General features: G+C 62.0%; 6 protein-coding genes across 7 annotated transcripts; 2 read left to right on the top strand and 4 right to left on the bottom strand.

Annotated features, from left to right (window-relative positions):
• Position 1: 1 nt before the first annotated feature.
• On the bottom strand, positions 2-4509 carry CHLRE_09g395028v5 (uncharacterized protein). Its single transcript, XM_043065738.1, has 6 exons — positions 3664-4509; positions 3092-3221; positions 2467-2571; positions 1774-2109; positions 1479-1520; positions 2-909 (listed from the first exon to the last, which is right to left on the bottom strand). Exons 1-6 carry the CDS (start codon positions 4224-4226, stop codon positions 799-801), a joined length of 1287 nt encoding a protein of 428 aa, XP_042921243.1. The 5' UTR covers positions 4227-4509; the 3' UTR covers positions 2-798.
• Positions 4510-5062: 553 nt separating this feature from the next.
• On the bottom strand, positions 5063-8079 carry CHLRE_09g395065v5 (uncharacterized protein). Its single transcript, XM_043065740.1, has one exon. The coding sequence runs from the start codon at positions 7967-7969 to the stop codon at positions 7742-7744; it is 228 nt and encodes a 75-aa protein (XP_042921244.1). The 5' UTR covers positions 7970-8079; the 3' UTR covers positions 5063-7741.
• Positions 8080-8134: 55 nt separating this feature from the next.
• CHLRE_09g395102v5 (uncharacterized protein) lies at positions 8135-13379 on the bottom strand. Its single transcript, XM_043065741.1, has 4 exons — positions 12700-13379; positions 9926-11837; positions 9592-9609; positions 8135-9435 (listed from the first exon to the last, which is right to left on the bottom strand). Exons 2-4 carry the CDS (start codon positions 11767-11769, stop codon positions 8307-8309), a joined length of 2991 nt encoding a protein of 996 aa, XP_042921245.1. The 5' UTR covers positions 11770-11837; positions 12700-13379; the 3' UTR covers positions 8135-8306.
• A 1173-nt stretch (positions 13380-14552) lies between these two features.
• CHLRE_09g395139v5 (uncharacterized protein) lies at positions 14553-20438 on the bottom strand. The gene is made up of 11 exons (XM_043065742.1): positions 20105-20438; positions 19828-19891; positions 19484-19586; positions 19168-19291; positions 18868-18922; positions 18388-18532; positions 17847-18024; positions 16183-17317; positions 15801-15955; positions 15488-15553; positions 14553-15322 (listed from the first exon to the last, which is right to left on the bottom strand). Exons 1-11 carry the CDS (start codon positions 20254-20256, stop codon positions 15133-15135), a joined length of 2367 nt encoding a protein of 788 aa, XP_042921246.1. The 5' UTR covers positions 20257-20438; the 3' UTR covers positions 14553-15132.
• Positions 20439-21378: 940 nt separating this feature from the next.
• CHLRE_09g395176v5 (uncharacterized protein) lies at positions 21379-23700 on the top strand. Of its 2 annotated transcripts, XM_043065744.1 has the most exons (5): positions 21379-21930; positions 22179-22276; positions 22600-22672; positions 22866-23001; positions 23324-23700. In XM_043065744.1, exons 1-5 carry the CDS (start codon positions 21803-21805, stop codon positions 23336-23338), a joined length of 450 nt encoding a protein of 149 aa, XP_042921247.1. In that variant the 5' UTR covers positions 21379-21802; the 3' UTR covers positions 23339-23700. The 2 variants fall into 2 exon arrangements, with proteins under 2 accessions (XP_042921247.1, XP_042921248.1); XM_043065745.1 differs by lacking the exon at positions 21379-21930 and having other exon boundaries at positions 21979-22276; positions 22600-22668.
• Positions 23701-23928: 228 nt separating this feature from the next.
• Positions 23929-25108, top strand: CHLRE_09g395213v5 (uncharacterized protein). The gene is made up of 3 exons (XM_001694638.2): positions 23929-24122; positions 24255-24330; positions 24594-25108. The coding sequence occupies exons 1-3, from the start codon at positions 24061-24063 to the stop codon at positions 24666-24668; spliced, it is 213 nt and encodes a 70-aa protein (XP_001694690.1). The 5' UTR covers positions 23929-24060; the 3' UTR covers positions 24669-25108.
• The last annotated feature ends 15 nt before the right edge of the window (positions 25109-25123 follow it).

Consider the following 25123-nt stretch of genomic DNA (forward strand, 5'->3'; position numbering starts at 1 on the left):
CAGACTGCATCGGTTACAAGAGGGACCTGCTGACGCAGTTCACGAGCCAGAGACGTGGAAACTGGAAAGCGATCACCCTGCTCTGGAGCCCAGGGGCGTGCCGCCTGCATCGCCACTGGCCTACTCGAGCTCTAGTGGGCTTGCTCTCATAGGACGCTACACTCCTCCCGCACCAAACAACTAGGTGTCATCAGTCATCACAGCCACGAGACTATGCCAACCTGCCCCTGGCCCTGTGCCCCTGTCCCATCGCACCTCACACAACTCTGCACAAACCGTCTCGTGCTCTTATGTGCTGCGCTGCGCTCTAGCGTGCCGCGGCTGCAGTTAACTTGGTAAGCGTAAGGCAGCGCGTGCTAGCAAACGCCTGCTGCAGCGTCCAATCCACGCGCACGCACCGTGCACCACGCTCAAATACCGCCCCTGCTTCATACTTCGTATATGACGCCGTAAGCGTAAACCCAACGCTACCCGAACGCCTGGGACGCTGTTAGTTCCAAAGTCAAGCCAGTCAGCAAGCATCATATTTCACACGAAGCGGTACCATGTGCGGCCCGGCGTCTGCACTGGCATCGCCGCCGGCCACTCCTGAGCCCTGACCTAGGGCTAGCTGCCTACTTCCCCCCCGCCGCCGCCGCGCGCCCCTGCAGCAGCTGCCCGGCGCCCCCTGCAGCACGGCAGCCGCCGGCAGGATGGCACTGACACCGTCGACCCGTCTCAACTGAATCCGCCTCAAACGGCATGTCACGCCACATGATACACCGCACCAGCAACCAGCAGCAGCGCCAGCTCATGAGTCTAGCCCTGCATGGGCCCGCGCCCAGGCACGGTCCCTCCCGTGGCTGTCTCGGGCTCCCCCTGCCGCAGCTGCTTGAGCATGTGCGCCATCAGTTCGTCCATGCTGCCGCCCTGTGCCACAGTGCAGGCGGAGTGGAAGGAGGGGAGGGCGGCGTGGACGGAGGGGAGGGTGGGGTGGAAGGAGGGGAGGGTGGGTAGCCGCTCATGGAGAATTGGAGGATGGAGTCATGAAAAATGAAGTGCCCACGCCCGTGGTGCCGTGGTGGGTGCCCGTCCATGGAGGCTCGGGGGGTTTCCAGGCATGACAAATTAGGTGAAGGGCATGGTGGGGGAGAACGGGGCAGTGGTGGGATTCGCCGGGTTGGTGGCACTGGTGGCTGGTCAGGCAGGCGTGCTGCTTAACACAGACACGCATACAAGCGTGAATGAATGGTCTCCGAAAGCGCACACACGCACAAGCGCCACGCTCAGTTTGCTTGCGCATTCGCATGCACAGTGTCGACCCTTTCCCCACACTTGCTTTCATGACACACACACACACACACACACACACACACACACACACACACACACACACACACACACACACACACACACACACACACACACACACACACACACACACACACACACACACACACACACACACACACAAAAGAGCGTCATCGCGCCCCTCTCACCTGTAGGCCATCCAGCTTGTCGCCGTTGCACACCAGCACTCCCTGTAGTGTGGCGTTTGAGTGGAACAATCAGTCGGCAGCCGGGTCACGCCGTATGCCGCACGGGTGCCAGCACAAGCGGCAGAAGGTGCTAGGAGTGGTAGAACCACCAGCCGCCCGGGTCTTGTTTCAGTTGGGTCTGGAGTAACCTAACCCCCTTCATGATAGGTCATGAATGTAACCCCCCACCTCACCCCACACACTCGCACACGCTTCGTTTTGTTGTAAACACACACGCACGCACGAACACACGCACCTGCAGGTGGCACGCTGCCACGTCCTTGGGACTCGCCAGCTTCACCGGTTTGGAGGCGCCGCGCTTTGCCTTCTTCGCCCCCGCCTCCTTGCCGCCTTCCTTCGCACCGCTGGCGCCCGCCGCCTCACTGCCACCGCTACTGCCGCTGCTACTGCCGGCTGCAGCAGTCGCAGCCTGCTGCTGCTGCTGCTGCTGCCGGGCCGCGACCATGGCTGCGAGGACATCTGCGGAGACGCCCTCGGGAATTGAGATGTCGATGGCGGCGGCGGGGATCATGCCGCTCTGCGTCAGCTCGAACTTGGCGTTGCGCGGGATGATGGTCTTCACCTCGTTCACCTGGGGGGGGGTTGTAAATACCAGCCCAAACTAAACCAAAACCAACGAAGACGAGCGGAGCACAGGCAGGGGTGTTATTTGCAAGCGATAATATTAATGGGATGTGCGCCGAGGCGTCGTGGAGCAGCAGGGTGAGCGGCGCCGGCGATAAATGTCGCCGCCCGGGCTCGGTGGCGCGGGGAGCGGGAGGCCGGGTGATGCGTGGCGAGTGGTAGGACGGAAAGCCTGGGACACGTGCGTGCCCACATGCACACACACGCCTTCTCACACGCCCACACACGCCACCCCACCCCTCCCACACACCCACACACACACGTGTTTCCTAACACACACACGCCCGCCCACACGCTCCCTCACCTCCACGTGCACCTCCACGTGGTCCAGTCGCGGCGTGACGGTGAGCACGGAGCCCATGGGCACGCCCTTCATGCGCAGCGGCGTGCCGGTCACCACACCCGAGGCCTGCCCGGGGGGAAGGTGGCGAGGGGAGAGGAGAGGCCGGGAGGTCGGCGCGAGGGGAGAGGCCGGGAGGGCAGCGGGAGGGGAAAGGCGGGGCGAGGGCATGTGAGTGCGCACTGGAGTACGGCCGACAGAGCGGAGTGCACCCGAGGCGCCGTCCGGGCTGAGCAACTACTTCCAGGCATTTGCATGAATGTCCCGTGCCTGGATGCTCTAAGCCAGGGACACAACGCGGCACACGTGCCGCCCCAGCCCCCAAAACCAACTCCGCCCTCTCCCGCCCCTGCCCGCCCAGTCGCACCGTGGGGGCCCAGCTCCCGCCCCTGGCCCCCGGTCCCGTACGCCGCCACTTCCCCGCGAGCTTGGAATGGCCAAGCCCCCAGCCCCCAGACCCGATCCCAACCCCGCAACCCGCTGCCCCGGTTTCTCCTTACTGACACGTCCACGCCTCTACACCCTGTCACACCCGGTCGCACAGCTCCACGAGACTTCAGCCCCGCCACCTCACGCCGCCGCCTCGTACCGTGGGCAGCGCCAGTTGGAAGGAGTAGGGGTTGAAGCGTCGCAGTGGGGTGCCCACCGTCCAGTAGCACAGCGCGGCGCCGATGAGGGAGCCGCCCAGGACAAACAGCGCCTCACCCGTGTAGGAGCGACTGCAGGAGGGGGGCAGGTCAAGGTGCGGGGGACGGGGGGCACGGGTGTATGGGTCGGTCCGCACGGCGGCTGTGGTACAACCAGCCCGACGCCCCGGCCCTGGCCCCAGCCCCGGTCCTGGCCCCGGCCCTGGCCCTGGCCCCGGCCCCTGGCCCCGGTGCCATCTCCATCCCCCATGCCTACACGTCGGCCCCGGCCCCGACCTCGGCCCTGGTCCAGGCGTTGGTCCCATCTCCATCCCCCATGCCCTGCGTATCGAGCCCCGGCCCAGGGCAAAGCCGCCTGGCGCGCCCCCATATCGAGGCAAAGTGAGGCTCTCAGTAGCGCTGGTTCCAAATCCCCCGCGCCCCTGTCTTCATGCGCCTGCACACGCCCACCGCCCCAGGCACACAAAGCTGGCCGCCAGCCCAACCTTAACAATCCCCAAATCGCCGGGCTCACTTCATCACGTTCTTGAATGAGGCCCGCGAACCCGAGTGGACCAGGCCCTTGTTCGCCGCCGCGTCCATGCTGCCGCCGGCGCCGCCGCCGTCCTGGCTGCCCGCCACGCTCCCAGGCGCGGCCGCCGCCGCCGCCGCCGTGCCCACCGCCGCCGCGGCGCCGCCGTGTTGGTGGTGCGGGCTGGGGTGCGCGGGCTGGGTGTGGGTGGGCGGGGCCAGGGGCGCGTGCCCGTGCCCGTGTGTGTGACCGTGCCCGTGCGGGTGTGCACTGCTGGCGCCGTGTGGTGCCTCTGGTGCGGGGGGCGGGCCGTTGGTGCTCGCGGCAGGGCCGGCGCCAGAGGCCCTGGTGTGGGGTTGGCCCGAAGTTGATGCGCTGCTGTGAAGCGGGGGACCGCCGGGGGCCGCCCCGCCGTTGTCGACGCCGCCGCTGCCACTGCCACCCTCTGCCGCGGCGAGGTGGAGCTGCCCGGGAGGCGGCCCAAGCTGTTGCCGAAAGCCGAGATGGCGCGAGGGAGCTGACTCTGACTCGCACCGGTGCCGGGTTGGCACCCAACTCGCGCGCATGGCCACAGGCGAGTGATACATTGCGGCATGGCATGTCGCCGGCGCCCTCTGCGGGGTGCCGAGGCTGCGCCCTGACAGTGACGACGTGCGAGCTGCATGCATCCTTTCCAGCTCCCCGCGAAATTGATTACACCCTATTACTTAAGCCTGGCTGCGCTCAATTAATAAAATTGATAGCCTACTCGCGCGCATCAAGCTCGACTGATATGAGCCAAGGCATGGGCTAGCGGTGGCACTTGCGTGCAGTTTGAGGAGGCAGTGCGTATGGCTATAGAGCTATACGACTATAGATGCCTTGAGTTTTAAAACGGAGACCCAGGCGTTATTCCGTCTGATGCCCCCATCTCTCCGGCCCCCTGAGCATCCGCCTCTGCGTTCCCGTCCCCCCGCCGCGCGGCCAACTCAGCCTCGCCCGCCGCTAAGCTAGAGCCCCATTGCAACGGTGAAGCATTGTTGACCCACTGCATACGGTAATACGGCATTTGCATCCGTGGGCGAAGGCGAGGAGGCTGCCGGGCTGCCGGCTGCCCTCGCTATCTGATGTCAGAGAGCCACCCTGAGCGCCGCAATCAACCTCTACTGCTGCAGTCAGCCAGTCACCGGTATTCTGTGACTCTTGTGCCTGGTCACTGGAATGACTGGATACAGCGGTCAAGCATGTGCTAGGCAACCTGGTGAGCGGTTTCCACATGCGGCACGCAGTGGCGTTGGCGGCGGCTAGGAGGAATCCCTGACTCTGACCGCGCATGCCTGGAACATGTACTGCTGTCATTGCCACGGCGGCCCTGCATTTGACCCCCCACGTTGGACGCGGTGTGATGCCAGACCTCTCCAGACACCAGGCAGGATTACAATAACAACCACTCCAAAGACGAACAGCAACATGTGGCTTATAGACAGAGCACGTCCAGCCGGAGCCGTACTTGCGCCTGCAGATGCCAGCAACAAACCGGCACCAGCACCATCAACTGCCGCACCACTGCTGCACCACCGAACAGCATGCAAGAATGGCTTCCTGCCTGCCCTGTACTGCTAGCTCCTCCACCCGCGTGTGGCGCTGTTTCCAAATTTATTTTGTCCCTGAATGTTCAACCTAGTTTCCCTTCCTCCTACACGGCCCAAAGCCCGTCATGACGGACGAAGAATGTATAGCACAACACTGCCGGCACAGGGCTGGTGCGCCCCCCAGCCAAACCTTGCACGCGATACCTGAAGTCGTACACACGTCCTGACTCTTGCCCTGCGTGCTAGCTCTCCACGTACCCTGCACACCTAGCTTGTGTCCGTGCTAGGCTCGGCGATGTCCGAACCCAACCAATACTGCAAGGCAGGGCCGAGCACACGCATGTTATCTTTTGCTAGCTAGGCGCCATCTCCAACCCACGCAACCACAACATCATGGGGCCTCCACCCACAGACCGTAAGATCATCTCCACACACATCCACTAGGGCCACACTCCTGCTCAAACCACCGCGCAATGTTGGATGCGGCCTGCGCTACCCCACATCACAAGCTAGCATGCAAACAAGCAAACATATGGCTTTTGTCTTGTACCGTACTCAAGTGATGCTGTCGAGCCATGTCATCTTAGTAAGTAAACGTGGGCTGCAGAATGATGCCTGGATCTTAACACGAAGTAACAGCAGGCCCTTGAATAGGAGCCATACGTGCACAATTAGTTCAGTTGAACAAGTATCTCACCTCCCTCTGTGTATGCTTGGGCCAACAGCAGATCTGTAAGCCATTTGCTACGCAGCCTTCCCACATCGGAGCCGCTTCCTCCCGCCTCTCCCTCAAATGCCTCGCTGGAGGCACCTGAAGTCTACGGATGCCAGTCAGGATGCCAGCAGACTGATGATCACCCCATTCGCACACTTAGCAATTCGCAATCTGCTTTTAATGCAGGATACAGCCGGGTCCCGTCATGTCACGATGTTTATTTCTGCTTGGTAATGAACGCCTGCTCCAGCCGCAACTCACAAATGCCACCTTCATTTCTGGTACGCGACGTGTGCACACGCGCGCCGGTGGAGCAGCAGCGTCGCTGCCACTGACGCCCTCACTCATCTGCACTCACTACTGGAAACCGACCATCAACCTGCGACGTGGAAGGCAGGGCGTGGGTGCGCGAAAACGCTATATCGCCCCCACCTCGCGCTCACCCAACACTAGGGCTTGTCAGCCCTAGTCATCAGTGGCTTCGCCACTACCAAGTGTAATTATTCTCTCCCACCTCCTCATGCAGCAGCCGGTCCAGTAGTGCGCCCTCTCTGTGAACACAACACAGCACGTGACAGCCAATCACAGCCCGCTCTCGCAGCACTACCCACTGTGTAAGAAACAAACCATCATCTCCACCCCACCCCCTTAACTGCAACTAACCCGCGCATTCATGCACTATCAAGGCGGGCAATCAGTCCGCCAATCCTACCCCTTGTGCATGTGGCCATTGGCCATCCGTCACACGACACACATACACGCAAGTAACCACAGATGTACAAATTAATTCACATTCATTTTGAGGAATGCAGGACTTAGTAAAACCCGTGGCGTTGGCATGCAACAGCTGCGAGGCCCAGGCAAGATGATGCGCTCAAAGTCGCCACAGCAGCACTCAATACGCGGGTGCTGACGGCCAAAGAATATAAGGATATGTAAGAACAGGGCGCAAGCTCAACTCATTGCTTCGGCGTGTGGGGACGCCGCGTTGGCGACAGCCACGGATGGCCCTAATACACCATGGAGCCATGTCGCACCCGTGGAGGGCACTGTAAGTGGGTGCTACGATATGCTGTAAGATATGCTGAAAGACATGCGCAACATTCGTTTGCCAAACATAAGGATAGGAAGGAGTACACGCGGCAAACGCACATATGCAGATAACCTGTATGCAAAAAGGCTGTGGCAATAGACAGCCTCGGCGACAGCACGCCCGACAGCAGCCAATATGATATACCTTCAAGACTTGCGTGAACGCGAAGAACCTCCAATCCCGCACTATATTGCGTCGCTTGTCCTGCTGCTGCGGCTTTGCCAAGGGCAGCACGCAATCAACTAAACTCAGCGTCATCCCCTGCCCGTTCCTCACGGATTCTCTCACTAGCTCAGTATCCAAGCTGCATCAGGCCTGAGCCCGGAGTCATGGAGCTATGTGTTGTCATAAGTAGGGCTTGCGGCAGTAGCCGCACCACGCACGCATGCAAACGCACGTACAACGAACGTAACGTATGCCCACGCGCATCACACATGCCTACCCTGCGCGCATACATCGCCCTTCAACGCAACCCAGCACGCCGCCGACGTCACCCAACCCATGCCCGCTGCCATCACACGCAACCTGTGGGCGGAGCAGCAAGTTTCCGCCAACTCCAACTACAGCAGTACACATACAGTTCGAGAAAGCGCCCTGGGGCTTGTGTATTGCCTTTTCTCTCGCTCTTTCCCATCAACGCTAGCGTGCAAGGGATCCAGACAGATCTACGGCAGCAGTGCCTCTTTCCGTCCGGTTCCAGCATCAGTCACGGAGCAATGCCACTGCCTGCCATGAATGATCATGCGTTGGGGCGTGCCCCCGCCACGCCCCGCCGCCTTCTAGTTCAATGACTGGCCGCGCTTCCCGCACCCACGCATCCATCCACATCGGTCGCTGCCCAACGTCTGGCCCGCTCTTATTTCTCTGCCAATTTACGATCCTTATCCATTGTCGGCCGTCGGAGGTCAAGTACGACCGCAGGTGTGTCATGCGAGCAGCACGCGTCCGTGATACGCACCGCGTGCAAAGAAACAATGCCCGCCTCGAGGCCTTCAGGCCTATGACGGTAATGGATAAATAACTTCCGCCGCGTATCCTCGTCTTCCGGCTTCCTTAATGACTCAAGTCATTGTGCGAGAAATACCCGCGCATGCAATGCCCTCTAATTTACACCCCTCTCACATTGGATGCCGTTGCGTGGTGCTCTGCAAGCTACGACTGACCGCAGCTAGAGGTGCGCGGGTTGACAGCAATTCCGCTGCTGCTGCTGCCAAGCACGGATTGCGCTACTGCTGACGCCACTGTCACTACTACGTACGGCTCTTCTCTATGGCAGCTGCGTCTGCTGTTGCTGCTGCTGCTGCTGCTGCATGGGCTGCTGCTGCGGAGCGGGCTGTAGCATGTCTCTGAACGCGTTCACGAGGAAGGCCTCAAACGAGGCATCATCCTCCAGCACCATCGCCTCACTCACGTTCGTCATGTCCACGTCGCCGCCGCCACAAAGGCCCCAGCCGCCAACGCCGCCGCCAGCAGCGGGGCTGTCGCCACCAAAGCTGGCGGCGCCACCAAAGCCAGAGGCGCTACTCGTGCCGCCGCCGCTGCAGCCTCCAGTTGCAGCCGCCTGCGTAGTCACCTCGCAATCGCGCCAGTAGCGGCTGGATGCAAACGCGGACGCCGACGCGGCGTCGGTGTCATTGCTGTCAAGCAGCACCCGCTGCTGCTGCTGCTGCTGCTGCTGTAGCAAATGATGTTGCTCGATGGCAGCGGTGGCGGCGTGCATGGGTGTGTTGCCTGCCCTGGCCGGTGTGCTGGGGTTGCTGCTGTGGTAATGCACCGCCATGCCGCCACCAGCGGCACCGCCACCGCTGCTGCCGGCGCACCCGTTAGACGCCGCCGCCAGCTGTGAAGGCTGCTGCAGCCCCAGCGCCGGAATTGGCGACTGCTGCAGCCGCGGCCACCGTGCGGTTGTGTTGGCGCCGCGGGTGCTTGTGCTGCTGTCGAAGCTGCTGCCCAGGATGCAGCCGGCTGCGCCTCTGGCGCCCCACTGCTGAGAGGCGGCCAAGCCGGCGTCATCGCGGCCGCCGCCACAGCTCGGCGGCAGTGGCATCACAGGAAGGGACCCCGCCCGAAGCGCCGCCGCCGCCGCCATGGGGCCCACCGGCACGGGCGTCGCTGCTGCCGGCACGTAGGCTGCTACTGCCTGCTGGTACTGCTGGAAACCACTGGCAGAATCAGCTATTGGAGTGGGGGCACCAGCGGCAGCGGCTGCGTGGCGGCTGTAGCTCAGCGCCTCCGCCTCATGCTGCTGCCAGTGCTGCCTGTGCGCGTCGGGCACCCCAGCCAGCGCAGCCTCGGGCGGAGGCGAGCGTGGGCAGTACAGCTGCTGCAGTGGGCATCCCACCTCCCGCAGCTGCTGCTGCGACTGTAGCTGGTATTGGAGTTGTTCTTGATGAACTCTGCGTGTCGGAAGCGGGCCAAGGTCCAAGACGTTAATAGCGACCTGGCCAACCTGCCAACAGTGACCGCGACCGTATCGACTCGCGCGCTCGCAAAGCAAGCGACCCTGTGTCCACCCCACCCAGCTGCTGTTTATCAAGTATAAATCAACTGACCTCAGGAAGCCGTTGAGGCTACACAGGATTCCAAGGAGGCCATAGGTCCAGGATGGTGATGTTTGTAGGATGGTACATTTATACACATACCAAGATGACAAAATGTTAATTATTATGAGCGACGGCAGGTAAGCTGTCGATGAGAATGGCTCGACCTTGTCATTAGCAAGTCACTGACGCCAGCAGGATACAGGACATGGCACCATGTGCATATCATATTTAAGGTATGCATTCTAGATGCCGAATAATGTATGCGGCGAGTGCGTGTTCAAGTCGTGCGTGGTCGAGGCCTGCAGCCCATACATGCAGCAGACCCCCAAGATTTCACACTTACCGCAGCGGGTGCTGCTGTTGCTGCTGTTGCTGACGGCCCCAAGCAGCCCCAGCCTGAGTGCTTGGCTGGCTCCACTGCTCGTGTTCCAATTGCTGCTGGGTCTGCTGGTATGTCTGGTGGCACGGCAGCGTGTGCTGCAGCTGGGTTGCCGAGTGCATGGAGGCCACGTGGCTCAGGATTGGGCCCATGCTGCTGCTACAGCCGCCGCCGGCGACATTAGCGTAGTAGGCGGCGCTGCTACTGCCGATGCCAAAACCAGCCGCGGTATCCAACTTGAGGGCTCCGTTGGCAGCAGGGCCGCCAGAGGCAGCGGCACTAGCAGTAGCTGCGCGCATGGCTGCGGCGGCGACAACGGCTGTAGCTGCGACAGCCGCGGTCTCGGCAGTGGCATAAACGTCAGCGGGCGTGGGCGCCGACAGAAAACACTGCGCCTGCTGTGGCTGCTGCTCCGGTGGCTGGTGGTGCTGCATCTGCATTGGCTGTCCGCCGCTGCCCGGGACGATCTGCTGCAGGAGCAGCGGCGGCGGTGGCGGCGCGCACGAGGCCTGTTGCAACATAATAACAGCGCTGCTGGTGACTGGGTCTGATGACAGCCACGGCGGCGTCGTCGTTCCCACGGCCGCCACCGCCCGCTGCTGCCGCTGCTGGTTGTGCGGTAGCGGGGCTGCTGGCCTCAGGGGCAACGGCGGCAGTGACGGCGGTGTGGGCGACTGCAGCCTCGCCGCCGTTGTCATCACGCACTCCTGCTCCTGCTGCTGCTCTTGCTCCTGCTGCACGTAGGGGCAGGCGGTGTTTGCCCAGGTCGTTGGGGACACGGGCGGGGAGAAGGGCCACGTGTTCTTGGCCCCGCCGGAGCTGGCTGCTGCGCCAGCGGCAGCGCCGCTGCTGCCGCTGTCGAAGCCGCCGGCACAGCCACCATTGTCACGCGTGCCGTGAGGGCCTGCTGACATGCCCTGCCAAGCGGCGGCGGAGTGATAGCTAGCCTGGCCGTCGCCGCCGCCAGCGCCGCCACCGCCACGGAACCAGCCTCCGCAATGAGCGGCGGGCGCGGCAGCGTTGCCCTGCGCCGCCGCCTCTGCTAGCGCGCGCAGCTGGCGCAGCAGTTGCGACTGCGGCTGCGGCTGCGCCGGCGGCGGTGGTGGCGGCAGGGCACCTGCACCACTGGGAGCAACAGGCGCACTGCCGCATTCAACTGTGGCGCTTCCCGTCCTTTCAAAGCCATCGCAGCGGACACCACCATGTGCGCTGCCACGGCGGCTGCGCGATGCGGCGGGCGCCTGCTGCAGCTGCTGCGTTGCCGTTTGGCGCACCGCCGCCAGCGGCGACGGTGGCGACGGCAACTGCTGGCCAGCAGCCGCTGTGTCGCCACGTCCGGACTGGACGGCGCCGCCATCACCTGCAGCGACCCAGCAGCCGCCTGCACCGCCGTCCGCTGGTCTATGGGTTGCCGGTATGGCAGCGCTGTCATGGTTGGCCGGTGTCACCGAGACCTGCTGCTGCTGCTGCTGCTGCTGCTGCTGCTGCTGGTGCCGTCGCTGCTTCTTCTTCAACCCGGATGCCGCTGCCAACGCCATCGCCGCCGTCTGCTGCTGCGCTTGCTGTGGCTGCTGCCCCTGCTGCTGCTCCTGCTGCTTCAGCTGCTGCAGCAACAGCAGCTGCTGCTGCACACGCAGTTGCGCCCGCGCCGCCTCCAGTGCCGCCTTTCTCAGGCCGGCGTCTATGCAGTTGCCGCCAACCGCCTGCGCGTAGGCCCGAAGCAGCAGGTGGCGGTTGGGTCGGTCCCTGGCGGCGGCGGCGCCGTCGGTGGGCAGTGGTGCGTCGCAGCAGTCCTGCAAGTCTTGCATCTCAGGCCCAGCTGACTCAGACGCGGTTTGGCCGTCAAGCTGGAACTTGCAGCGGATGCTGCTGTGGACTGTGAGCAAAAGGCAGGATGGCAAGGGGTAAGGGGCCGGGCACATATACCTACGTGGCAGCGGGCGACGGGCGGTAGTGGTGGTCGAGCTGTATGTGCTGTTTGACAAGAACGACAGGAGCTCTAAAGTGGTCAATAGATAGCATGCATGTGGGAGCCCCACGCCCGCACTCACATACTGAGGTAGGGGTGGACAAGGGCATCAGCAGCAGCAGCAGCAGGAAGAAGGTTGCACAAGGTAGGGCCGGTGAACGGGGTGGAAGGAGGGAGATACGACCAGCAGGGAAGACGCAGGCAGCAGCTTAGCATAACGTTCACGATAATTAGCATAACATTCAACGGATTGCGGTGTGATAAGCATCCTGTTTCTGATTGGTGGCCCGAGCGTGACTTGCTTGCTGTTCATTCACGCACACGTACGGTACGTACGCCAGGCACGCTGAAACATGCCTGCCAAAATTCAAACCCGAAACCATTGTAAAGAGCTACCAATAATTGCTGGCTACCTAAGCTAGCTCACAATCAGCTTTCCCCTGAATCCCCTCCATGCACACACGCACGCATCCCTGCCTCACTGTTCTTCACATCGTTGTCGCTCCGCAAGCGGAAGTGGCGTGCGATGACGGCCCTATGGAGAAGGGAGCGACGTTGCCAAGGAAGCGCAAACACATCACTTCAATTTGCGCGTATGCAGGGATAGCGTTGATGCCAGGCGCGGTGCCCAAGCCGCCCGTGATCCTAGGGCTACGGCTCCCCGTCGGAGGTTGACACGTCTCCGACGGCTCGTCCGCCTGGCCGTCACACTATTCATCATCGGCTTATTCCCCCGACTGAATGGACTGTTGTTCGCTTGACCGCTTACCACTGGTTGCCGTGCTTGGCGTGCAGTGCCGCGAGCAAAGTTGTCTCTATGTCGGTCCATTGGCGCCTCGCGAGGGCGGAACCCCTCCGTGAGTGTTTAGAGCGACCTGTCACCTTCTCCGCGGTGTGGGAATGTGCATTCGACGCCATGTTGACGCGACTGACGGTCATTACGTCGACCAGTGGACCGTTTGCGCTGCCGTTCGCGCCCCCGACGTGGTGTCGGGAATCCCAGTTGCCGTCAAAGACGGATGATGAGCTTGGAATAACGTTGCCATGTGAGCGGGCTCGTGGAGTCGTGGCCATAGCGAGGGGAAACGGGGATTGAACCCTTATGGGAAATAGCTTCTTCAGCAGCAGCGGAACCGTGCGTTGTGTCAAATGCTCATCTTTGTGTGACTCTCCGGGGTTAGTAGGCCCCGCTGGTCAAGCGACTTCAACAACGCGTTCAGTGTGTGAGCTGAGCTCGCTGCTGTCCGCCGCTCGATCGATCTTGTCAGAGCTCTCCTTATCTTAGGCAGAGTAGTATTGTTACGCTCACTGTTGTGCGGTACAGTGTTGTGACAGGCAGATGAGTTCAGTAGGGCTAGGTTGCGAACCGTTCCCGATGCCCGGCTCGTTTCTTCCGAGGGCAGAAACGGCATCGTTGGCAGCTGGCAGGTCGAATCAAACCATTTCTGCTCAATTATCTGACAGAATTGATAGTAGAAGGATTCAGGGGGCTTTATGTGCGTGGAGGAGCTCGCTCTATCCCTTAACCCTACCCTGCCCTACCTTGCAAGGGCTCACGGTCTGCGGACAGTCGACGGTGCCCTTTCATCCAACGCAGATAGTTCACAAGTAAGGCGCACGGGCTACATGGAACCTAACGGCCTGCCGCGGCGCGACATCTGCGCCGTTGCCGCCATCAACCGCCGCCGACGACCGCCCTCGACCGCAAACCAGGCTCTCAATAAGCAAGTCTCAACGCCTGCTTTCCTTGCCAGGCTGCTGCCTGCTACAGTGCCTGCCGCGCCTGCCATGCACAAAGAAGTTGTAAGGGGTACTGTGCCGGCGTGCCCTGCCAGCCTGCCCAGCACTGGTGACATCCACCTGGATAGAACCTACTTGCTCATGCCCGAGCCTGCCCTAGGATGCAGGGACCTAGGATGCGCAACCACACCGTCGCGGGACTATGGTATCCTTCACCTATGCCATCCAGCCCCATCGCACTCGCATATGCTGTTAATAACACCCAGCAGGTCCGATTTTGTCAATCGGCGGCCTAATATGGATGTGCTTGAAAGAACGCAACACGCACAAGCGAACATGACGTTGTAGAGCCGAGGCCAGTGAGCTAGCACAAGCAAAAAGAAAAGCGCGAGCATGAGCAGCGACCGCAACTGCTACGTTACCTTTGACGAGATAACCGCGCGCGCGCCAAGCTGCGCCACTCCGGCCGCTCCGGCGTCCTAAAGCTTGTGACTCTCAGCTGGTGCATACGGCTGTCAGAGGCTGGGCTGGCGTAATCCAACCATACCGGGTGGCCAAGCCAACCGAGCCACGCCGAGCCCAACCGCCCAGAACCGCCCCTCTGCCCTTGCCTCTGCCACGGGGCTGCATGAACTATCACGATGATGGACTGTCCGCAACATGCTGTTGCAGTATTGCCTCGGTAACTCAGTTGCATGAGATTGGCAATTTGTAAGAAACCCGGGGAGAAGTCTCTCCTGTAAGATACTGTTGTGATCGAGGTGCTGCTGAGGAATACGACATATGCTGAGCAGTGAACAGTCAGTGAAGTGGATGAGGGTGGCTGGTTCCTCTGCCTACAAGCTAGCTGATGTTGACCTGCGTAAGCAGACCTCATTGCGAACTTGACTCTTTATACGCTACATTACGATATGTTGTCAATTGTCACGCCGCATTCCACACTCGAGGTCATCATCACCAGAAATCGGCATCGCGCCTGGTGCGTGGCCCCCTGGAGACCGCCGTGCGTGCGGGCGTGCCGCGGCCCTCCACCTAGCTACATGCCCAATGCTGAACGCACGACGCCAGCGCGCCGCCAACGGCGGCTCCGGCGCCCGGGCTTGCTCACCCGGCGCACCCGTGAGCCCCGCCGCCCTGTCTCGTCGTCGGGCGCCCTCACACACGCACACGCCTTATATAGGACTCTTCAGAGCCGCACCAACCGCACGAGCCGTACAAAACTGCCTCGCTGCTGGAGCATTGTGCGCTCCACGTCCCGCGCTTTCACCACCTTGCACTCCAGAATCCAAACTGCCCCCCCTGCCCCGCATCATCAGCTGTGGCTGCCCCAGCCGCTTGCAGTCAGTCCAGCGAGCTCCGGGTCTGGCCCTCGCACGCCTCCTCCTCCTGCTACTCCTCCTCCTCCTGCTCCTCCTCCTCCTCCTCCTCCTCCTCCTGCTCCTCCCCCACGCAGCGCTGCATCTTAGCTGTGCGGGAACACGCCGAACTCGAACCACAGCACCGCCAGCCCCGCCACCAGCGAGGCGAAGCCCACCGGGAAGCACACGCGCAGGAAGCGTAGGTAGCTGCAGCGCAGGCCGTGCAGCCCGAGGATGTTTGACCACAGGATGCCGGCCAGGGCGCCGATGAGCGTGAACACCGCACCGATGTTGCTGCAGCAGCAGAGGAACGAGAGTGAGCGAGAAGGAGGTTGGATGTGGGTCAGGTGGGTGCGTGCGCAGGTGAGCTTAAGGGTTGCATAAGGTGGGCGACATACGGTACGCACACAATTTCGCATAAGTCCTCGCATACGCGCGACCACGCACGCGCACACCCACCTGGCCAGCACCAGCGCAAACAGCGAGGCCATGTGTGTGTTGCCGTATCCCACACGTGACGTGAACCTGCGCAGCAAGCGCACCGCGAGGGAGCGAGCGAAGCAGACCGTTACCATCGGCCGAGTATCACAGGGACGAGCGGGCCGGTGACAACTGTCAAGGCCACGGACTGCAAAGGGCGCACTGCGCGTGGCTGAAGAGCGAGCGTGACATCACTTCGGGCATACACGAAAACGACGCTTGCGCTTCAGGTTTCAACCCATCCCCACCCCATCTCCCCGCACCCCAGCCCCGAAGCTACCGCCCCACTCACTGCTCGCTGAGCAGCACGCGTGTGAGCAGGATGGTCATGGGCTGGTTGTTGATGGTGTTGGCTAGGAACACGGACAGGAAGCCGATGATGAACACGGCCGCAGGCAGCGTGCGGCAGGCGTCGCCCAGGCCCGAACCAAACACAGCCAGCCAGCCCTGTTTGTGCACACATGTGTCCGGAGCCAAGACACGTGCGTGTTTGCGTGTTAGGGAAACAGAGGCGCAATTGTGCGTCCAGCATGTGTGTGCGCGTGTATCGAGTGCACCAGCAGGCATGCGGGTCGCGCGTGGTGCTGGTGTATATGGTGCGGCTGTGTGACCCGTACTGCTGCAGCCGTCAGGGCTAGCTGCAGGTCCCTCCCCCCGCCCCGCTCCCCACGCACCTGCACCGACAGCCCCTCCACCAGCACGAACATGCCCAGCGTGAACGGCACCACCTCCCACGGCAGGTCGAACAGCAGCCCCCAATAGGTGGGTGCGCGGCCGCGCAGGTCGTCAACTGTCATGGCGACGGGGCCCGTGCCGGCAGCGGCAGACAACGGCGACAGCGCCGTGCTACCGGCTGCGATGGCCGCGGCGGTGGTGGATTCGTCAATGGCGGCGGAGGCGACGCACGGCGGCGGAGGTGGCGTCGCAATGTTGATGGAGACCGTCCCTGGCGGCAACGCAGGCCGGCCGTCGGCGGCGGCATCGTCAGCAGCAATGGCGGCAGGCAGCAGCGGCTCCGCCGTCGGCGGCGTCTCCGTCGCCTCCGCCACCGGTCCCGCTGCTAGCCCGGCCGCCGCCGCCACCACCGGCGCCGCCTCTGAAACTGCTGCTGACGTAACCTCCATCGCCTCCGCCACCGGCCGCGAGTGCGCATCTGCTGCCGACCCCACGCCGGACGCCGAGGGCCGTCTTTCGAAAAGCGGCCTGGTGCCTAGAGCGGAATCTGTGCGCGCCGCCGCCGCCGCCGCCGAGACGGCAGGCATGTTGATAAGCGGGGCAACCAAGGGATCGTCCACGGCGCCGCCTGTGTTGCCGTTGCCGGAGCTGGCGATTGCCTGCTTGCGCCGGACAGAGCGACTGGCGTGCAGCTGCGCCGGCGGCTCCGTCACGCAGGGGGTCAGCGCGACGGCGCCCGCCGCCGGGCTTTGCCTTCCTGACGCAGGCGATGCAAACGCCGCGACACCGCTGCTGTCAGCTTCGCTGCCCACCGCCGCCCCCGCACCTGCCGGCGGCAGCCCCCAGCCACCGCCACCGTCATTGCCAACGTCTTTGCCGGCCTTCGCAATATCACCGCTGCTGCCGCTGCTGCGTCCACTGCCTCCGTTTTCTGCTCCGCCGCCGCGACCGCTCCGGTCCTTCTTGTCGCCGACTCCCTCGTGCTCCCCCTCCTCCCCATGCAGCCGTTCGCCGCCGCACGACCAGCACTCGGACAGCGGCCCCCACACGTGCGGCAGTGAGGCGCGGAAGGGCCACAGGTTATACACGGCGTGCACGCCGCCGCACACCAGCGTGATGGCCCACAACTCCCACCTGCAGGTGTGTGCGCCATTGTATTCATGTGTGTAATAATTGTGCGGGTGGGTGGGTGTGCGTGCAATTGCGCCACAACACCGGGTTGTGGCAGTGGGCGCAGTTTTACGAGTCTTAGGACGGCATCAGGCAGCGTGTCGTAAAGCGGTCCATCAGAAACCCAAACGGGACGGCTGCGAAGATCCCTGGCCAGGCGGCCTAACCACTCGCACAAGCAGCTGCTGCGTTACTATTATTCGCCAATGCACGACCTTCAGCGCTGCTGAAATATTACAGCTCGCTGCATTCGATCGCTCGCAGCATGCGCATATCGTGCTTGGCAGGAGACTGAACGACGTCAGGCTGGACGACTCAGACCGACTTTTCGCTTCGCGTCGAACATGAATCGTCGTTGCGGTGAAGTTTATATGCGCAAGTCGCAGTCGCATACTTATTGTTCACGAAAACGGCGCAATCTAGGGCCATCGGGAACTGTCGTTCTTTAGGGTTCAGTTGGTTTCAGTGCAATTCATAGGCAACAATATCTCACCCCAGCGTCGGCGCGGCTGCCAGCAGTGACAGGCACGTGAGCATGTTGACGGACCCGAACACGGCGCCCAAGCGGTCGCGGACCATGTGGCTGGCGTCCACGGCCGGCAGCGGGATGCGGCGGGGGATGGAGGAGCGGAACTCCAGCAGCAACACCAGGAACGTCACCACGCCGGCGGCTGCAGGGGGGGGGGGAATATGTGCCCGAGCCCAATGCAGGGGCGGCAAGGGGGGGGGCAAGGGGTGGAGGGTTTAGGGCGGGTGGTCGGCGGCGGCAGAGAGTCAATGACAGTACGGCTGCCTCAGAACGAGCGCGTTTGGGAGGCGTGCACACATGCGCGAATACTGGTGCATGATGAATGGATGATGCCGGGTGCAAGGTGCGGCAGTGTGCCGCATGCAGCAGTGCGCGGATCTCTTAAACCCCACCAAGGTTTGGCCGTTCACCACCAGTCCCCGCCCTTATTGCTTCTTGCTGGGCTTGCCGCGTTGTCGACAACGCCACCCTACCGCCAACCCTTCACTCGCCCAGGCTCGCTCACCGAATGTGGGCAGCGTCATGTACTTGCTGTAGCCCAGGAAGGTCATGTCGTAGGCCTGAGCCACAATGATGTTGGTGGGGTTGCCCGTGTACAGAAGCGCGCCGAAGGTGTTGGCGGCGGCATACTCGGCAAACAGGAACGGCATCTGCGTGTTTGCGTGTGGGTTTGTATGTGTGGCACGAGGTATTACAGGAGGAGAAGCACATGAGGGGCAGGGGCAGACACCGCGATTGTGTTCGTGTAGCAGGGACAGGGGCAGGGGCTTTATGTGCGACTAGCCAATGACGGCGCAGGGAAAAGTACGGGGTGAAACGTCAGCGCCGGCGCGCTTTTGCGAGGGTCGAGAAACCTATTGGGAGCACAGCGATTGGTTGGTGCAACTTCGCTGCTGGTCAAGAGCACGAGGTCACTCCGCCATTCGGCACGCCAATACATCACCGCCGCCGCCTGTCCACTACGCCCCGCCGCCCGCCCACCCACCGGGTCTGCTCCGGTGGCCTTGGCGAAATAGCACACGATGGGCGTCAGAGTCAGACTGAGCGGGAGGGGTAGAGGGGCAAGGCAGGGTGGGGGTGGCGTGTCAGAGGTGAGGCACACGCTCGCGAAAACCATACACACAAATGCCGCGCCTGCGCTCTCGTATGTGACCCATCTCTACCTGGCGGATGCATATGCGGCCCCGCAACCGCCCTGTTCCATCCCCCTCGCTCCCTTGATCCACCCACGCCCGTGCCTGCACGCCTCTGCCACCCCTCCATCCCTCAACTCTCCCGGCCTCACATGCAGACGTCGTTGCTGGTGAAGGTGGTGATGAAGGACGACAACAGGAAGTAGAACAGGAACAGCACAAAGCCGCGCCCGCCCGACAAGACTGTGAACTTGAGGGCCATCCAGGCAAAGATGCCTGCGTGTGCACGTGTGCATACACGTGTGTACACGTGTGTGTGGGTCCGCTGTGAGGCCAAAGGCAAATGACATTGAACTCCAAGCTTCCCCCATACAAACACACCCCAACCCCGTTACCCATACACGCATTCGGCACCTCCTGGCTATCTTCGTGCCCCATTCCCCCTTGTCGTGCCGTGCCTCTCCTCACCTGTGGCGTCCAGCGATTCCGCGATGTACGCCATACTCATGAAAAGAATCAGGATGCCGTACGGCTTGATCTGGTCGTTTCCCAGCAGGCCCCGACCCACATCCTGTGTATGTGCGTGCGCGTTTGTTTTTAGGGAAGCGCAGTGATGGAGAGCTCGCCCGCCCGTACGCGCGTGTGTTAAAGAGCACATAGACAAGTAAGCGCAGAGACTGTGGATCCGCGCGCGTGTGCACGTATGTGTAGTCAAATGGACATTGGTTGGCATTTCTTGGTTTCCTCTTGGGTTCTGGAGTGAATTACTGTACCCCGCCCCAACCCCAACCCACCACAATCCGAACACACACCTGAATGGTCATGCAGGTGCACGCCAGCATCAGCAACACCGCAATGACCGGCGCGATGTAGTACCTGCGTCGCAAGTGCCATGCATTCATGTGTTATTGCGTTGCGTGCATTTGTGTCCCATGCATGTGTCCCATGCAGCTGCACCAACAGCGGCACGAGTAGCAGCCATGTGGCATGAGTTCCACCTATGGGACTTAGAAAGCGGTGCCTTTCGGTGGGATGGCCCTCCCCCACGTTTCTACCCCGAGAACGGCAGCCCACTTTTACCACGCTTACTTGATTGCTATTTGCAGCGGCTTACGCCGTGACGAGGCCGGCAGCGGAATGTTCACCGCCACAGGTTTGAACACCAGCAGCAGTGTGAACACGATGGCCAGGCAGAAGATAACCAGCGCCGCCACTGCTGTGAAACTGCCGACGTCCGTCATGTTGCTGCTTTGTTGCGGGTGCCGCTATTGCTGTTGGCTGTTCCTGTTGTGGCTTCTAACGGCCGCTGCTATTGTTGTGGTTGCTGCGGCCTGCGGGAATAAGCCGGGCTGGGCTGCGGGCAGCGGCAGCGGACAGTGTTGACCCTGTCCAGACGTCGGCCCAGCTACCGATGTACGTTAGCTAGCTAGCTAGCTGGCAGTACATAGAGTCAATTGTGGGAGACTTGAAGGCCTCCTTCGTTGCCCCGGGGTGGGGACCCAACGTTGCAGGTACCGGCGCAGCGTTCCGGCCAGTTCCGACCGCAGCCGCCGCGCCTCCAGTGCTGCTACCCAGGGGCTAGGGCCCAGCTGAATCTGCGAGGGCGACAGCGGTGAGGGTGTGTGTTGATGTGTTCAGGGTGCCGGGTTAGCATTGTAGTGCCGCGTGGCGACGGGAATGCGGAATAGCTCCGTGCTGGGCGTGTTGCGGCGTGGCGTGCGTTTGGTTAAGACTGCCGTGCGTTCGGGTCTGGACTGCCGCCCCCTTAGAGACTGGAAGGAGCTTATGAAAGCGGAGCACCTCAAACCCTCGCACTCGCAACGTTCCCGGCGCGGAAAGATTCCAGGTGCAACGCACGCGCTGGGAAGGCTTACGAACTCGGCCGGGCACCCACGGGACCGACAGGACAGAGCAATGTATCACCGCCTTGAATACCTCAGAACAGTCACGCCCAGCTCCAGCTCCGAAGAGAACAGTTTAGGGTACGCCTGCCCACTCAGGTCGCGGGCGCTCAGGCGTCACGAGGTGGTTTCGCCCGCCGAGCAGCATTCACACATAATATAATGGTGGATGCATACATTTTCACACACGTATCAAGCGCGATTTATGATAACAGCAGCCAGGAAGCGCTGCAGTTCGGACAAAATAACTTTGCAGATAACTTTGACGGGATCCAAGTTTGCTAAGTAAAAATGCAGGTTGCCATAAGAAAATAGAGCTGTACGCTTAATCAAATGGCGATGGTGAAGGAAAGGGCGACAGGCGCGGGCTGCATGCTGCCGCCTAGCTTCTGCCACAAACGAGAGCCTCTGCCTACGTCCTTTGCTCAGACCCTCCCTAAGGTGTTTTATATGTAAATTTACCATCATATCAACTTCTGATTACAAACCAGAAAATGTTCTTCATCCCCGCTATGCACCGTCTGTTCAAGCGATTGTTAGGCTGTACCCAAATGTAGCGTTCTGCATGCGCGGTTTGTGCGCTGCTGCTGAAGAGGCGGCTTGCGCGACTCGTACTCTAGTGGCGGTTAACCCCACCGGTCGTAGGTGCAGAATTCCAATGCTCGTGTCAGCGCCCGCTTTACCTTGGCGTCTTGGGTGGCCGTGGGGCTTTGGGGCCTGCTACATGGGCGTGAGGGGCGGTGGCGGGCCTGGCGGCATTGGGCGGACCATAGGGCGTGGGACAAAGGGCTGCGGGCGTGGCACCAATCGTCACCTTGCACGACACAACCCATCACCGCACCTCGGCCTCACCACGATTCGCGCGCTGTTGTCGCGCGATGGGCACATGCTGGAGGGACAGGCTGGCCCGCTGGCGCTGGCTCGGGCGAGCTCGGCGGCGCCGCAGCTGCAGCCGCCAAGCCGCCGCCAGGGCTCGGCGCCGCCGCCGCCCGTGCGTCAGCAGCGGCGTCATCGGCGCCTGAGACACACCAGCACAAAATCGAAGCCAACTTCATAGATGATCATCTGAGGCTGTGTAGTTCGATAAGATGCTGGGACGGATGGCGACGGCGGTTGCTGACGACGACGGCGTGGCGGCTGAGTGCCGTCCTCACCTGCGGCGGGCTCGGGCGCGCGTGCCGCCAGCCGCCTCGCCCGCAAGGGTGCTGCTGGAACCAGTGGTGACGGAGGCTTGGATGATGGTGGGGATGTGTGTGGTGCAGGTGCGCAGAGGGGCGGCGTGTCGGCGGCGGAGAGCGCGGGGAACGCGCGCAAGCAGGTCGAGGGGTATCGCTGGCATTGCTGATGGATTTCGCGAGAGGTGAGATCGATTACGCTGGTGGCAGAAGGGTACTAGGGTGTGTGGGCGGGGCGGTGGGGAGTGGGAGGGTGGCGTGTGGCGTGGCGTGGCGGTGGCGCAGGGCGGGACGGCCGGGCGTTGGGAGGCTTGGGGCGGGGGGGGGGGGTTGGCGCTGGGCCATGGTGCCTCGGCACGGGTTGGGCTCCCGCGAGCGAGCGACGCGTATCCATATGCGCTGCCGCCCGCGCTGCCGGCCTCCTCCGTTATCAATACCGCCGTCTCCTAGCTGTTCGTGCCCACCTCCCTGCCTCTGTCTCTGCCTGTGTCTCTGCCTCTGCCTGCAGATCCCAGGCGAGCGCTGGTCAAGGACTTCACGGCGCCACAGCAGAGACGGTTCACCGACCTCATGACCAGTAGGTGGGAGTGAACGGCTGGAGGGGGGAGGGGGCAGGTGGGATTAGGGGACGAAAGGGCAGCTGAGGGATTGGGGACAAGGGCGGGAGGGGACACCCGCGGTCCCCATTTCTTGCTGGTTACTGGCAATATGGTGAACACAGCCGCTCGCTGTCTGGGCCTGTTCGCCTTCCCGCCCGCCCCTCCCTGCCTCCAGACTGCAGGCACGTGAAGCGCCCAGACTACTGCGTCAGCCACAAGTGCGACAGCAGCCCCTTCCACTGCCTGGTCCGCTCCGCGACTACCCTTCAATGGCGCGGTGCCCGGCGAGGTGTGCGTGTGGCTGGGCATATGTGAGTGCGGGCGTGTGTGTTAAAGAGCACAAGGAAAACGTTGCGCAAAGACAGTGTATGCGATGCAGCAAAGCGACGGTTTACGGATGTTACCTACGGGCGTGTGTGTGTATGTGTGTGTGTGTTTATATATGTGTGTGACACCGGTGGCGTACGCGGGTGTGCTAAGGTAAAGCGATTGTGTGGGTGTTATGTGGGACGGTGGGGCAGGGTGCGAGGCTGAAGGGAGGTGTGATCGCATGTGTGCCTGTGCGTGTGCCCTGTCTTCATGGAGTCACATTCCTCCTGCCGCGCACCGCCCTGCCGCCAACCCACCTCTCAGCCGCAGTCGCCGTGAACCAGCACTCGCCCCAGGAGCAGGATATCCACCTGGCCCAGCTGAACAACGCCATTACTTACGCCAGCGGAGGTGTGGACGCGGGGTGGGGCCTGGGCCTATCTCTCTGCACCTGCTGACCTACGGCTTCTCAAAATTGACATCCGCGACTGCTGTCAGGTGCGGGTAGGCATGGGCGCGGCCACGTCTTTCGTCCGTCGTCCGTAGTGGGCGGTGTGTTGAAGTGTCAGACTCTGGACCAGTTGCTGGGGGTTGGGGCCTGCTGGGGCTCGGAGGTAGGGGCTGGGAGCTGAAGGAACTTGGTATAGTCCGGCATAGAGCGCTAGTCAAGTTATGGTGTGCGTTTGTAAAGACAAGGAAGAGGGTGGGGTGTGTGGGCTGGTCTGTCCCGCGGCAGGTGCTCGCGCGCCGGACCCGTGGGCCACCGGGCTGCGAAGGGTCTTCGCATGTAAATGCATTATGCAAGTCTGACTCTCTGGTTGCCGTTTGGGTCCATGCTGCTGCGCAATGCCGCTCAGTTGACTGTGACTGACTGTGATGACGCGCATCACCGCACGCGCCGCGCGATTCAGAGCTGACCGGGCCGGTAACCATCGCCACACGCAGCCACTCCCGCAGCTACCAAGCGACCTGTAGTAACCCACTGACTTGTAATCTTACACCAACTATCGCAGCAACCGGCAGGCACATCCAACAAGTTTCAGCGACGAACCGTTTACGAAATGACGGGCAAGGGCCACACGCACGCGATGTCGCAGGAGGAGAAGGACCACATCGCACAGGAGTGAGTTTCCGCACCAGTTTCGGGAGCCCGGGGCTGCCAAGGTCTCGACCGACCAGTTTCGGAACCGTTTCGCAAGCGCTTTTAGCGGGCCTCTCGCCGAGCGATGACTCTCTTCCGCTGCCTCCAACACAGGAAGTTTGGCAAGCCCTTCGAGGAGCTGGACACGAATGAGAAGAAGACCGTGGGCGCGCTGCATCACTCCAAGCAGGTGGGTGTAACTCTGCGGGCGCTGGGGGTGTCCGTGCGTGAGTGCTGCTGCGGGGTGCCGCAGCCGCACCGTCCGGCCCGTACCCGCGTGTGTGCATGTGCGCTGCGCCTGTCGGTCAGGTTGCCCCCATCTGGGGAAACGCTCCTTCAGACCGTGTGTCGCCTCAAGATGCCGTAGTGTGCCAAACGCACCCAATCTCCGCAAGCCAGCCACCCATTGGGCCGTGTGGATGCGTCACACCTGCCTGCTTGCCTCCCTTGCAGATGATGGGACCTGAGGGCGGCCAGCAGCAGGAGGGAGCCCCCACGCCGGCCCACCACACCCGCTCCCACAAGTAGTGTCATCGACCCATGGGCAATGCCAGCTTCAGCCGCAACTGCCAGCCAGCAGATGAGGTATCGGCAGTAGCACCGCCGCCACCACGGCGCCCTGAGTTGTAGCCGGTAGACGTTGTTGTTGTTGGCTTGTTGTTGTTCATGCGTTCACTTATTGCGAGTGTCGGCCTAGGAACCACATAGGCGCTCCACGCACTCATGACTGCATGTCCTCTCGCTCCACCACTACCGTATGTGGTGGGTTTAGCCGGACGCTGTCCAAGGCAGCAGGCAGCTGAACGAGACGAAGACGCTGAGGCGCGAGTGTACGTTTTTGGAGCAAAACGGTGGATTGGCGGTCAGCGGTGACGACTGTGAATGAAGCGGCTTATGTGTGGACTGTCGACTGTGTAATGGCGGTGGTCTTAACTGTGTGTACATGCTGGCTGTAAAGTTGCTGAACCTGCATCAGTCGTGTC

The sequence above is a fragment of the Chlamydomonas reinhardtii genome, chromosome 9 (assembly GCF_000002595.2).
Source record: "Chlamydomonas reinhardtii strain CC-503 cw92 mt+ chromosome 9, whole genome shotgun sequence".
Lineage (NCBI taxonomy): Eukaryota > Viridiplantae > Chlorophyta > Chlorophyceae > Chlamydomonadales > Chlamydomonadaceae > Chlamydomonas > Chlamydomonas reinhardtii.